At 42.1% G+C, this 14,992-nt stretch overlaps 1 protein-coding gene across 1 annotated transcript in view; it reads right to left on the bottom strand.

Annotated features, from left to right (window-relative positions):
• micu2 (mitochondrial calcium uptake 2) overlaps positions 1 to 14,992 on the bottom strand; it is a 572,589-nt gene that overhangs the window by 117,692 nt on the left and 439,905 nt on the right. The window contains exon 7 of the mRNA XM_068033641.1: positions 6,091 to 6,173. Within this exon, the coding sequence (XP_067889742.1) occupies positions 6,091 to 6,173 (83 nt within the window). The remainder of the gene's footprint in view (positions 1 to 6,090; positions 6,174 to 14,992) is intronic.

Here is a 14,992-nt window from a genome sequence, read left to right as displayed (position 1 = left end):
ACCACCTTCCTAGTACGACGATGAATGGGCAACAAATGGCTGCCTTGCCAGCGATGCCCATATCCTGAGAATGAATTTTTGAAAAACTCTATGTTATAATGCAGATACAGAAGAAGACTGAACTATATGCACAGGCTGCATTTTGTACAGTAGCCTCAAAACGTAATTATATGCCATGTTAGGCTCATGATAAACAAGCAAAGTCTGCTGGTTAAATTTTGTTGGACTAAAACATTTTGCCTTCCTGCCAAGTATTTTGGTATTTAATAAAATGTTATATCATACATCACTTCATTTGTCTGTCTTGGACGAACGCATGATAACACTAGACTGTCATTGTTTTTAAATAATGAATTCCTTTCTCTCGGGGAATGAAAGAGCAATCAGACACAACGTGTAAAATTATTCTGGAACTAATAATTTCCAAAACTTAAAAAAGGAATTAACAAACAAGTATGTATTACAACCAAAAATTGTAGCATTTTGGGGATAAAAGAAAGCAATTAGTAGTCAAGTCTGCAAAACATCTACAAGAAAATATTCCAGTAATTTTAAACTTTAAAAAATGTTAGTACCCAATTTATTCACGTCTCTCAGTTTTCATACAAAATAGCAGCATTGATGTTTGTTTTGAAACTTTGAGAGAGGGCTCTGTTGTAGTTAATTAGGGATTCAGTACATTTTATTTTTGATAGCTTTTTAATTGGCTTATAAAGATTTACAAAAAGGGATACTGCAGCTTTAAAATTCCTGCTGGCTTTGATCCTTGAAGGGACAGATTTATGCCTGTTCAGTGAAGGTGGGCTATGAAACCATCCTGCTGTAAAGTTCCTGATGAAACACTTGAGCATATACATGAAGCTACTTTTTCTAATGTTTTCCTTCTCTTCCCGCCCCAACTACCAGCTCTATTCAACTCGACAGAAGACTAACCCCGCCAGACCCCAATAGATCATCTTCATCAGACTGCATGACTCTAAAGCTGTTGAATTACATGGTGCAGCAGACATGATCTGTACTTGAAGAATTTCAAGTGGAGGTTGTCATGGTTCTGTAATCCATTTTTACCATTCACTATCTTACCCCTTAAAGAAATGAAATACATAAAAAAGAAACTTACAAATGGAACAAAAAGGCAAATGGGGAAAAAAAATTCTAGTAACCTAATCTACTGTGAATTTTGCTGCCTTCTGGTTTTTACAGCTTAAAAGTAATGCCTATTCAATATCTAACTAGTTCCACAGACTTCACTTCTGAAGCCAACTCATCTCTAAATGTGTTTAATTGTGTTGCAAGTGTTTGAATGTCAAAGCAAATTGCCTCTGACATTGAAAGTGTAAGCTGTCACTGGTGACCTCACCTAGCCTTTCACCTGCACATCAACAAACATCCCTCAGAAAAAATAACATAGTATTTGAATAAAAATCACTATCACAAGAAATTATAAGATAACAGCAAAACGATTTTGCTGTGGTCAGTAAATTTAATTATTACTACTATGTAGATTTAATCACATTTTTGCTGTTGGTCAAACACGAGGGGACATAGCTTTAAGTTGAGGGGTGATAGATATAGGACTGATGTTAGAGGTAGTTTCTTTACTCAGAGAGTAGTAGGGGCGTGGAACGCACTGCCTGCAACAGTAGTGGACTCGCCAACTTTAAGGGCATTTAAGTGGTCATTGGATAGACATATGGATGAAAATGGAATAGTGTAGGTCAGATGGTTTCACAGGTCGGCGCAACATCGAGGGCCGAAGGGCCTGTACTGCGCTGTAATGTTAATGTTCTATGTTCAAACCGCATATTATCTCTAGTTATAAAATACAAACACTAATAATTAACCCTTTACTATTCAAGCTAGTAGATGCACCTTCTATGTAAAAATGGGAAAAAGTCCAAAATGAGCTTTGAAGCTTTCTGACTTAAAAAATAACCTAGAGTGAATGCAAAAAAAATGCCAGACTCTTTAGTAATGTCTGAATGTGATGTCAGTTAGGTTACATACTAAAGATTTCTGGATCTGAGATAAATGCCAGTTAAATTGTCAGCAAAGTGAACCAACAGACCTTGCAAATACATCTCAGTAGGGACTACTTAAAGTAATTCTCTTAAAAGCCCTGAGGTTTGACTTTTGAAACTAGATCTACATCTTCATTGTCATTCCACACATGTAATGTCCCTCAGTTGGGGTCAAGACTTGCTAATGTCAGGTCAAAAAATTGATGTACCTATTATATTTTCCTCCTTACCTTTCCATGGAGTTAGTAAACACACAAGAACCATACTAAATTCTGTTGACATTGACTGTAAAATATCCATTACAGCTGCTAATACACTCTTGTTAGGTAAGGATTTAAAAAGAGGTTTGGAGAGACCAGGTGAAGTTTTCTTTCTTTTGTTCAAGGATGATCCATTAAGATTGGGTGCCGGGAGAAAGAGTCTGAATATTTCCTGGAAGGCTGAACATTTTAGATTTTCTATTTTACTGGCGGATTGTGTGGATGGGTGGAAGTTAGTGGATGGGGGCGGAAGGCTAGAGGACTAGATTCCTTTACACATCTCTATTGACGCTGTAACATTCTACAGCCTGCACTGAAATAGTCTTTGATCCATGGGGAATAAAAACTCAATCTTTTTTTTCATGAGCAAGTGTTGATCGCAAATCTGATGTGAATCTGCAGCTGTAGTATAATTCTTTTGGCATGCATGTAAAGTTAGAGCAAAGAACATAGACTAGACACAATACATTTTTCAAGACTTGGGTCCATCGTGTGGGAAAAGGAATGGAGGGGTGGTGGTGAGAGTATATAGTAAAATTATGATACATGAGTGACTAATTTGTCAAGAGATTTTCTGCCTAAATTAGGATTACGCCTGGATCAAGCTTTCTGTAAAATGTTTGTACCATAAGCCATGTAACAGCTCAAACTAAAGTGATTAGATTTATATATGCTTCACACAAGGTGAAGTTTAGGGACAGTTTGAGTATATTAAGTGAGCTGAGCATTAAATGGGCAAAATTTTAATGTAAAGGTCTGGCAAATGTTTTACTGCTTGGATAGGAAGAAGGTTGGTCATTACATCTTTTTCATCACAATGGGCCAGAATTTGCTGTCAAGATAACGATGAAGCTAATGGCATTGTCATTATCTATGTGCAAACGATCCAGCTTCTTCAGGCAAGGGGAAGATATACAGTTAAAAGTGGATATCCAAAAGTTGGTGTCTGAGTTGCACTGCTCCCTGTTAGCTTTCCAAAAAAGGCATTTTGCCATCTGCCTCATCATTGAAAAGCATTAAATGGCGTGCAGTTGCTGTATTTGCGCAGTAGATATGAACTAAACTTGACACAGAAAGTTAAGTCTTGTCATTTTAACAATGTATTAAATATTAATTACTGCGAATCAACCTCACTGACACTGAAAATTAACTATTATAAGAATGGAGTCTCATATCTTCGGCATTGATTGTTGCTGGACATTTAAAAAACCTAAAATTTTATTTTAAAAAAACCTTTGCTGTATCTTTTTTTATTTAGAGATACAGAACTGAAACAGGCCCTTCGGCCCACCGAGTCTGTGCCGACCATCAGCCACCTATTTATACTAATCCTACACTAATCCCATATTCCTACAACATCCCCACCTGTCCCTATCACCTACCTCGACTAGGGGCAATTTATAATGGCCAATTTACCTATCAACTGCAAGTCTTTTGGTGGTGGGAGGAAACCGGAGCACCCGGCGAAAACCCACGCAGACACAGGGGGAACTTGCAAACTCCACATAGGCAGTACCCAGAATTGAACCCGGGTCACTGGAGCTGTGAGGCAGCGGTGCTAACCACTGCGCCACTGTGCCGCCCTCCCTCCAAGTCAAACCTTTCTTTCACTCTCTTTACTTCTCTTTTTGTACCTGATTTGATATTGAATTCACTTTAATTTACACTTCCTGCTCAGTCTTTGCTCTGTTATTTCCCAATCCTTCAATCTGATTGGTTAAAGAGATACACGGTTGCTTGCCCTGTTGACTCAGGTTCGACATGGCCTGCTTGCCTTGCTCTGCTGTTAACAGCTTGCACTTTCAGCAAGTTGCCACAATTTTTTTTCAAAAGCTAAATGTGCAAGGGCAGGTTTTACTAATGGCAGATACCATTAGACACCTTGCTTCAGCAAAATCTGGACCATTGATGTAAAGCACAAATATAACGATGATGTACTCCAACTCAATGCATATTATTGTCTCAGTAAACAAACCATAAAAGGTTTGTCAAACTTTTCATGAAAATGCCACTTTTACAAAACTAAATTATGCTGGATCTGAAACTCTCTAACAACAGGAATCAATAGGAAGGAAATGGATTTGTTTGATTATTCATTTATATGGAACTAACTGCACCACTAAAAAAGTAAAAGGAGCATCAATAGAAAACAATTTTGCATATATACAAGCAAGGATGACAATTAAATTGTGGGTGACAGTTAAATTCACACATATGTAACAGTAATCGGTTGATTGTAAAATGCTATGGAACGTCTGGAGGGCATGAATAAAAGAGATAAAGTGGAATATCAATTTACTCAAAGAAAGAACATGCATTTATATAGTGCTTTTCACAACTTCAGGACATCCTGAAGTGCTTCTCAGCCAATGAAGTACTTTTGAAGTATAGTTACTGTTGCAAAGTAGCAAATGTGGGAGCCAATTTACGCACAGCTAGATTTCACAAACTGCGATAAATGTCCAGACAAGCTTTTTTTTGTGATATCGACAGAGGGCTAAGTATTAGTCGGGACACGATGTGATTTTTACATCCACCTGAGAAAGCAGACGGGGTCTCGGATTAACATTTAATCTGAAAGGTGGCACCTCGGACAGTGCTGCACTGAAGTGTCAATCTAAATTATGCACTCAAATCCCTGGACTGGGATCTAAGGCCTGTGGTGATAATGTTGAATTTGCATTCACATGGAGTGGTTGTGAATAGCATAGACTTGGAAATATGCCGCATTGTTGCATTTAAGGGGAGGCTTGATATATCTATGAGGAAAAGGAAATAGAGGAAGACGGGAAGAAATAATTTAAGTGGGAACAGGCTTGTGTGAAGTATCAACACCAGCATTTACTAGATGGGCTGAATGAAATGTTACCATGCTTTTGATTCTATCCAATTTTATGTGAATTCTAACTGCACAATGGAATAAATACTTCCCTCTTCAAAATCTTGGTGTAATATTGAAGCCAGATTGAATCAGGTTAATAGATACAATGTGATATAAGTTTCATAGTCATAACAACGCAGAAGGAGGCCATTCGGCCCATCGAGTCCACGCTAGTTTTCTGTCAACCAATCCAGTCAGTCCCATTCCCCTGCTGTGTCCCCATAGCCCTGCAAGTTTACTTTCATCAAGTGCCCATCTAGTTTCCTTTGAAATTACTGATCGTCTCCGCTTCCACGACCCTCTAGGCAGTGAGCTCCAGGTCATTACCACTCGCTGTATAAAAATGTTCTTCCTCACATCACTTGCTCAAAACTTTAAATCTGTATCCCCTAGTTCTTGTATGATCAGCTAATGGAAATAGCTTTTCTTTGTCTACCTTATCTAAACCAGTCATATTCTTGTACACCTCTATCAAATATCCTCTCAATCTCCTTTGCTCCAAGGAGAATAACACCAGCTTCTCCAACCTAACCTTGTAGCTAAAATCCCTCATCCCTGGAACCTGGTAAATCTCTTCTGCATGCTCTCAAGGACCCCCAGATCCTTCTTAAAGCGTGCTGACCAGAACTGGATGCAATACTCTAGTTGTGGCCTAACCAGAGCTTTATAAAGGTTCAGTTTAACTTCCCTGCTTTTTACTCTATGCCTCTATTTAAGAAGCCCAAGATCCCGTATGATTTGCTAATTACTCTCTCAATAAGTCCTGCCACCTTCAAAGATCTATGCACATGAATGCCCAGGGGCCTGTGCACACTCTTTAGAACTTTGAGACCTACTTTCTAGATTTATCTACAATGAAGTGCACTACATTCAATCATGAAGCATTATTGTTAATACAAGTTTAATTTGAATATTAAAAAAAAATTACCACTAGGAATTCTTTTTTCTCGACTTGTTGGTTGCCATCAGTGTCCAGCATACGAAAGGCAATATGAAATCCCGTGTGTGGTTCTGTAAGCATAAGAAAGACATCTCATTAGCATTGTTTACCAAGCAGAATTCCAAGGGCTGGATTCTCCTTTGTTTGGCGGCCTGTTTTAGGGTGCATCCAGAGTAACCTAGGTGTAAAATCTTGGAGGGGGCTAGTGGGGTGGGACAGAAACTAAGGCCTATCACCAGGTCTCCACCCTAAAAGTGTACTCGCCCGTTATGGGTAGACATCATCGGCTGCTGCATCCTTGTAAGTGACAAGGCAGACAGGGTTCTCTGCTGAACCACAATTCCATCTATTACTCCCCAGTGGCCACTAGTGGTAGACAATGCCTCAGGGGATAGAGGCCTCCATTGCTGAAGACCAAAAGGGATCTTGAGAAGTTGGAAATGAAACAGTTAAATTTCATCAATTCTTAAATTTTTTTAAATAAAGTTTTTAAAAAAGTTTTTAGCAAGTTTCCTTACTTTTTATAAACTTTGCTTTTTAAAATGTTAAGTATTTAAAAAACTAAGAATTGTTAAGTTTTTTCCAAACAATGTTTTTTAAAATTGTAGACTGGGCTTCAGGAACCAATGCGTTTTCCTTTGGACCTCACTCGCTCCACTTACTTTGAGGAGGAAGAGGATGAGGATCAGGTGGCTCCACCATATGGATGCCAGACTGAACAGGGGCAGTAAATGGTCTCCACATTCTGCCAGCTGGCACTCAAACTTCCTCTTCTGCAGGTGCAAGTATGCTGCTTTACTGTAAGGTAATGCTTTAGAAGATTCTTCTTTCATCATAACGTAACAATGTCCCAACTACTGCACTTCTTCTTTGGCCTCCTTGTCTTGAGAGACAATGGGTAAGCGCCTAGAGGTGGTCAGTGGTTTGTGGAGCAGCGCCTGGCGTGGCTATAAAGGCCAATTCTAGAGTGACAGACACTCCCACAGGCACTGCAGGTAAAATTGGTTGTCGGGACTGTTACACAGTTGGCTCCCTCCTTGCACTTCTGTCTTTTTTCCTGCCAACTGCTAAGTCTCTTCAACTCGCCACTCTTTAGCCCCACCTTGATGGCTGTCCGCCAGCTCTGGCGATCACTGGCAACTGACTCCCACGACTTGTGGCCACGACTGAGGACATAGGCTTGAAACACTAGGACTTTTGTGTTCTGTGTCAGTGCGCCATTTTCCCACAGCCTCTTGGCCAGTCTGGACATAGCAGCAGACATCTTTCCCATGCACTTGTTGATTTTTGTATCGAGAGACAGGTTACTGGTGATAGTTGAGCCTAGGTAGGTGAACTCTTGAACCACTTCCAGAGCGTGGTCGACGATATCGATGGATGGAGCATTTCTGATGTCCTGTCCCATGATGTTCGTTTTCTTGAGGCTGATGGTTAGGCCAAATTCATTGCAGGCAGCCACAATCCTGTCAATGAATCTCTGCAGACAATCTTCCATGTGGGATGTTAATGCAGCATCATCAGCAAAGAGGAGTTCTCTGATGAGGGCTTTCCGTACTTTGGTCTTTGCTCTAAGACAGACAAGGTTGAACAACCTGCCATCAGATCTTGTGTGGAGGAAAATTCCTTCTTCTGAAGATTTGAACGCATGTGAGAGCAGCAGGCAGAAGATGATTCCAAACAGTGTAGTTGCGAGAACACATCCCTGTTTCACACCACCCAGGATAGGAAAGGGGTCTGATGAGGCACTGCTATGCTGGATTGTGCCTTTCATATTGTCATGGAATGAGGTGATGATACTTAGTAGCTTTGGTGGACATCCAATCTTTTCTAGTAGTCTGAAGAGACCACATCTGCTGACGAGGTCAAAGGCTTTGGTGAGATCTATGAAAGCAACGTAGAGGGGCATCTGTTGTTCGCGGCATTTCTCCTGTAGCTGGCGAAGGGAGAACAGCATGTCAATGGTGGATCTCTCTGTTCGAAAGCCACACTGTGCCTCAGGGTAGACATGCTCAGCCAGCTTCTGGAGTCTGTTTAAAACAACTCGAGCAAAGACTTTCCCCACTATGCTGAGCAGGGAGATTCCACCGTAGTTGTTGCAGTCACCGTGGTCACCCTTGTTCTTATAGAGGGTGATGATATTGGCATCGCGCATGTCCTGTGGTACTGCTCCCTCATCCCAGCACAGGCAAAGCAGTTCATGGGGTGCTGAGAGTATAGCAGGCTTGGCACTCTTGATTATTTCAGGGGTAATGCCGTCCTTTCCAGGGGCTTTTTCACTGGCTAGAGAATCAATGGCATCACTGAGTTCCGATTTTGTTGGCTGTTCGTCCAGCTCATCCATGACTGGCAGAGACTTTGCTGTATTGAGGGCAGTCTCAGTGACAACATTTTCCCTGGAGTACAGTTCTAGGTAGTGCTCCACCCAGCGTTGGTCAGTGATCGTTTCCCCTGATTTAGACTTGGTGGGGGGGGGGGGTGGGGGGGTGATCGTCTTGATGGTTGGCCCAAAAGCTCTCTTAATGCCATCATACATTCCTCTGATGTTTCCGGTGTCGGAGGCCAGCTGAATACGACTGCATAGGTGTTGCCAGTAGTCATTTGCACAGCGCCTGGCTGTTCTTTGTGCAGCACTTCTGGCTACTTTCAGTGCTACAGATGTCAACTCGCTGGGAACTTCAACAGTGCAATGCACTTAATGACTATGACAGGTTCCAGCTCTTCAAAGTGAGATTGAAACCAGTCTGCATTCTGCTTCTCACGTTTGCCAAAGGTGGTCATTGCCGAGTCATGAATGGCGTCTCTGATGCGGGCCCACTTCGTCTCTGCATCCCCTGCAGGAGTGTTTTAAAGGGCTTTTTCAAGTGAATTTAGAAACTTCTATAACAGCTGTGGATAAGAAATTCTGTCAGGTTTGATGCGCAGGCGGTCCTACTGCTTGGAATGATGTAGCTTCTTTGGTTTGAGTCTAAGCTTGCTGCACGCCAGGGAGTGGTCAGTGTTGCAGTCCGCACTGTGGAAGCTGCGTGTGATTTGGACACTGTTCATAGAGGCTCGCCTTGTGACGATGAGGTCCAGCTGGTGCCAATGACGTGATCTTGGGTGTCTCCATGATACCTGGTGACAGGGTTTAAGAACGAGTTGGTGATGCAGAGGTTGTGATAGGTACACAATTCCAGCAGTGTCTGTCCATTCTCATTCATCCTTCCAATGCCATTGCGCCCAAGGCAGGAGGGCCATGTGTCATGGTCAGCCCCAACCCCAGCGTTGAAGTCCCCCAGCAAGAACAAATGTTCGGTATTAGGAATCCTACTTATGATATTATGGAGTTCCTCATGGAACTGGTCTTGAACTTCAGATGGGGAGCATTGATGCTGAGTAGGTGTACTGGGTCAGAGGCGGTGAGCAGTCGGATGGACAGTATGAGTTCCGAGCCATTTGAAGGTGGCTCTATCATGCTGAGTTTCTGATGGCGAAGCCCACTCCATGCTGTCTTGGTTCTTCAGGATCCCTACCCTGCCAGTAGAAGGTGTAGTCTTGCTCTCTTAGAGATCCGCTTGCAGGGAGGCGTGTCTCCTGAAGTGCTGCAATGTCCACATTGAGTCTATTGAGCTCGTTGTTAATGATGGCGGTCTTCTGAGAGTCGTTGATTTGTGTAAGGTCTTCTGACAGGCCAGGACACACAGTTCTGACATTCCAGCTTGCAAAACGAAAGGCTGGTACCTTCTTTCCTTTTTTGTCGTGCTGTTTGGTGTGGTGTAAAAGAGACCTTGATCGAAGACCCAACCCTATTGTGAAATGGGCCATGCCATTAAGCCCCTCTTCCACAGGTACCAATGCTGCCAGTCCTTAGTGCAAGGCATCCCCCTGCTTTGCCCCAAATCATCCTGCACATATCCTGTAGGTGACAAAAACTTTTCACTCTCAACAAATCAGAACAATTTCCCTTGCTGCCCTTTCACTCTTAGTCTCCTACTCCTCTTATTCAGTGGTAGGAGGTTCTGAGGATCTTCAGGAAATTGAAGTGGTACCTCCTTGTGTAAGGTTGAGGGTCATTTCCTCTAAGTGTGAAGGCACTCACAGCTTTCAACAGTACTCCTGAATGGGGGTGAGGTTGCATTCACTACCAAGGCCAGCTCCTTCCATGGGCCTGGATCATGCACTTCATAGAGTTCTTCCCTGGGAGCAAAAGTCCTCCTTTGCCAGAATGCACCTAAACTGAAAAGTCTTTGAATTTGTGGGCCTGGTGCCTTGAAGGAAGTTTCAAAAATTACATTAAGCCACAATGTTACAGGCACAAAATGGCTACAGTGATGCTTTGAGCTGCAACATCACTGAATTTTCCTCCTTTCAGAGGTGAGCTGCCTTTAGATGGTGCTAGTAGAACCTGTACCCTGTCATGAATAGAAAATGAATGTGCACCAAGGAAAATTCAGCAGGCTCTCAGTGGTATAACACTGGAACGTTTAAGGACGTCCAGTGCACTTCCAGTGTTAGCTGTGGTTGAGTTATTCGCACTCTTGCCTCTGAGTCAGAAGGTTGTGGGTTTAAGTCTCACTCCAGAGAATTGAACACATATTTAGGATGACATTCCAGGGCACTGTTGAGGGAGTGCTGCACTGTCAGAGGTGTCATCTTCAGATGAGAAGTTAAACTGAGATCCCATCTGCCCTCTTAGGTGGATGTAAAAGTTCCCATGGCACTATTTTGGACACCAACAGGGGAGTTCTCTCCGGTGCGCTGGCCAACATTTATCCCTCAACCAACATCACACAAAAAAAAACAGATTATCTAGTCAGTATGACACTGCTGTTTGTGGGAGCTTGCTGTGTTTCTTATCTTACAATCGTGACTATGCTTCAAAAGTAATTCATTTGCTGTAAAGTGCTTTGAGAAGTCCTGAGGTGGTGAAAAATGCTATAGAAATCCAAGTTATTTCTTTCTTTATGGCAATACGTCATCTGATGAGAAAAATCGAGTACTGAATGCAAGGAATACTTTGTTTTCACTTTGAAATTCATACAGCCTCATTGTATTAAAACGCTTTGCAAGTGCCTGCTACAGGTGATTCACAAACCGATAGAAAAATGCAGTCCACCCAAATCTTAAAACAATCCCGGCACTATTATTTGTTACTGCAGACTGTGCAGCTGAGTGCTTGAGACAACTGGCATTTATGTCAGATGTTGCAGCTTAATTTTTCTACTGTAACAACTTATATTTATATCACATGTTTAACACAGAAAAATATCTCTAGGGGCTTCACAGTTGTAAGGGAAATGGACGTTGAACCAAAGGAGAGATTAGGAGAGGTGACCAGAATCTTGTTTAAAGATTTGGTTTTTAAAGAAGGAGATGGAACTAGAAAGGTGGAGTAGTTTAGGGAGGGAATTCTAGAGACTGGGAGCTTAGCAGCTGGAGTTATGGCCCTCACTGGTGGGATAAGGTCGGAATAATGCACAACAAGCCAGAGTCATAGAAACAGAGGGCATGGTGGGATTGTGGAGCTGCAGGAGGTCACAGTGCAAGAGAGGGATTTAATGCAAGAATGAGAATTATAAGTTTGAGGTATTGGGGCACTGGGAGCCAATGTAAGTCAGTGAGGACTAGCATAGTGGGTAAGCAGGACAGGATATGGTAGCAGTTTTAGATGAGCTGATGGAGGGTGAAGGATGGCAGGCTGGCCAGGAAAGCATTGGTCTTGCAAATAAAAATAATTACATATTAGAGAAATAAATATATAATCAATGTATCTTGTGTCATTATATTCACTGGTAAAATCACTGTTGTCGCTTGCTTTTCTCAAGTAACACTCACATCTGGAAGGACTATTGGTGATATATGCTTACTTGAGGTAATTTAATTTTGTAATTCCATTCTTTAGTTCAGTACTCAAAATCCAGGGATTGTCTCTCCCATAATTTGGAAGGTACCTCCCCCCTTTCAATCCTTTTCTGTCCAGCAAAATGAAAATCCAGTTCTTCATAACTTAGAACAAAGATGTCCAACATTTTGGAGCTAGGGGTTTGATACTTTTGATAATCTTAAAACTAGCGAGTGGCTGCATGATTTTGCAAAAATGCAAGTCCTAATACACAGAAAATTCAAACACTTGCAAGCAAAAAATTCAAATCGCCACACTAAAATGCAACACCCTAAAATAGTCAAAATAGTGGCACTACACACTTAGAAAAAGTTAGACTCTCCCATACACAAAATAAGCCAGCCTGACACAAAAAAGCCACTCAAAAACAAAAAGATCAAGCCTGTCACCTCTTCCTACTGTCCTCATCCCCATCCTTCTCTCTGCCTGCTCAGTTAAAGTTGAAAACTCGGAAGATTCGGCTGTAGCTCTTGAAACTTCTCAGGCTGAAGGACTGATCTGTACACAAACATTGTTCCCTCACTCGTCTAAATCCACCAATCCAATTTCCTCCAGGCCAGGAAAAGTGAAGGCCTGTAACTGAGCCATTCACCTGGATCATGATTCTTCTCATTATCAAACATACAAAGACAACCTCAATTGTCATAAACTTCACCTTCAACTGTAGTTAAAACCAGCTCTAAGCGTCTAATATGAGAAGTGTGGGTTCAATGAAAGGAGTTTGCAGGCCAGATTTGGCACATGGTCTGTCAGATAGATACTACTGCCCTAAGAATCCCAAATCTTAGTAGCATTTTGGTTGGTCTTTTTTGGATCAATGCGTTGATGTCCTTTTAAAAGCAAGACACCTAAATTACATAAAATAGTTCAAATATGGTCTCACAAACAATGCATACAAGGTTAGCATGATCTTGTTGCTTTTGCTAGTAGAGACCTCTTCCTTGTAGATATGATTGTCATGCTCAGTAAAGACATATCATATTCCTACTTTTAAGATATGAACTTAATTGTGGGATCTTTGAAATGTACTTTGCCTTTAAAAAAAAAGTGGGTATTGTGCTGCAAAATGGCTGCCAAATGTCAGATGACCTGGTCTTTATACTTAAAAATTGCCTCACTGTCTCGAAAGACAAAAGGATACATTCCAGACTAAGAAATGTTGATTACACACATCCTGAAACCAAGAGGCATTCATAAATTTAATGGATTTATTCTGAGACAAAGGAGGTGCACAGTAGACACATCATAACAGAATGGTACTCATCCAGACACTAATGGATGGCCATGGATTCCATATCCTGGTCCATTGTGTGGTCACATTAGGGGAGAAGACCATGTCTCAGGTAACAGAAATTTTAATATGTTGAATTGTGACCTTAAAAGGTAACCCTCCGGAGAGAGGCGAGAGATCACAGCAACATTACAGGAAGACAGTTCAGCCAGGGGCTGTGGAAGGATCCAGCCTAAACAAGAATAAGAAGACCTGCTACTAATTCTACACTTCAACTAGGTGTAGCAGAGAACTGAAAGTGACTGCCACCTCCAGTTTGAAATCTTAACCACCAGAATTCTATGACACCTCAACAAGTTCAAGACTACAAACACCCAGGCCTGCAGCTTTAAAAAAGATTGTTCTACTTAGAAGATTCAACAGGTTTACCATAAATCACAAACACCTATCACACCTTGAACTCTAACTCTTTACCTTTTATCTATTTTCTCTTGAGAGTGCATGTAAGAGTGAATGCATGCATTAGTGGTGTTGCAAACGTTTTGGGACTGAATATTGTTCAATAAATAGTTAATCTTCTGTTTAAACCTACAAGAAAACATGTCACTGCCTGTTAATTTGGCGAGTAAAATACTCAGGGGTTATCTCATCATTTTAAACAAAATGGGACTGAATTTTATCAGTGTGCTGCGCTTTGCGGCGGTGCGCTGTGAAGGTAGCGGCCTTCCGACACGGAGGTGCTAACGCACAGCCCCCCGCAATACTATGTGCAGGGGACTGATTTAAATGGAGGCAGTGGAGCATTCTCCCCCCACCCCCCCCACCAATGACATAGACAGGGCAGCTGCCACGCCCGTGGCAACAGCGTCTGGCGCCACTGCGCAGGCGCCAGCACCATTTTTAAAGGGCTTCAAGCCCTTCAGTGACATTTAAATTTTTAAAGGTCCCAGTCTCCGGGAAATAAAAATAAAATGTTAATACAACTTTAAATCCTGCCTCCCACCTGCTAATGGGTAATCTATATATAAATTGCCCTCTCCTCCCAGAATTATTTTTATTTATATCCTGAACTTTCCCGCCCGAAATTTATTCCCTTAGACCCTCAACTCCTTCCCACCATCCCTGCAACCAACAGGGATAGTTTTCCCCAGTCCCCCCTCCCCACCAGTGTCTTGCCTCGGAACTCCAATGGAGTTCTGAAGGTGTGCGAGTGGCGGCTGGTTGGCGGTAAAATCAGCGTGGGACAGCCAATGGCATCAGGTAAGTTCATTAGCATGTTAATGTGGCTATGTTTAATATTTTAATGAAGGCCCCACCGCCTCTGCATCGAGGCCTTGCCGCTGCTAGAAAAATGTGGCAGGGCCTTCTTGACATCGGGGGTCATGGCAGCCCTCTCCGACAAAATTTTATGGGCTCCCCCGCCACAACCCCCGGCATCAAGGGGCTGATAAAATTCAGCCCATGACTGTGGTCAGTTGGGAAGTGAACAGCCCACACACCTTACCACCTGTCAGCAACATGCTTCATCTTCCAATTTTTGTCACTGTACATTTATCCACATTGAAATTCTTTTGCCCATCCAAGGGTACATTGTCTAATAGTTACGGTATTGGACTTGCAATCCAGAAGTTGAGAGTTCAAACCCCACTAAGGAAAGCACTATTAATTTATGGGCAGATGACCATGACATCTGCTAAATTGTCCTAAAAACCCACTAACGTCCTCAGGGAAGGGATTCTGACACCTTTACCTGGTCTGGTCTCCACACGAATCTGGCC

This window comes from Heterodontus francisci, chromosome 6 (assembly GCF_036365525.1).
Source record: "Heterodontus francisci isolate sHetFra1 chromosome 6, sHetFra1.hap1, whole genome shotgun sequence".
Lineage (NCBI taxonomy): Eukaryota > Metazoa > Chordata > Chondrichthyes > Heterodontiformes > Heterodontidae > Heterodontus > Heterodontus francisci.
This window is presented reverse-complemented; position numbering and strand designations above follow the sequence as displayed.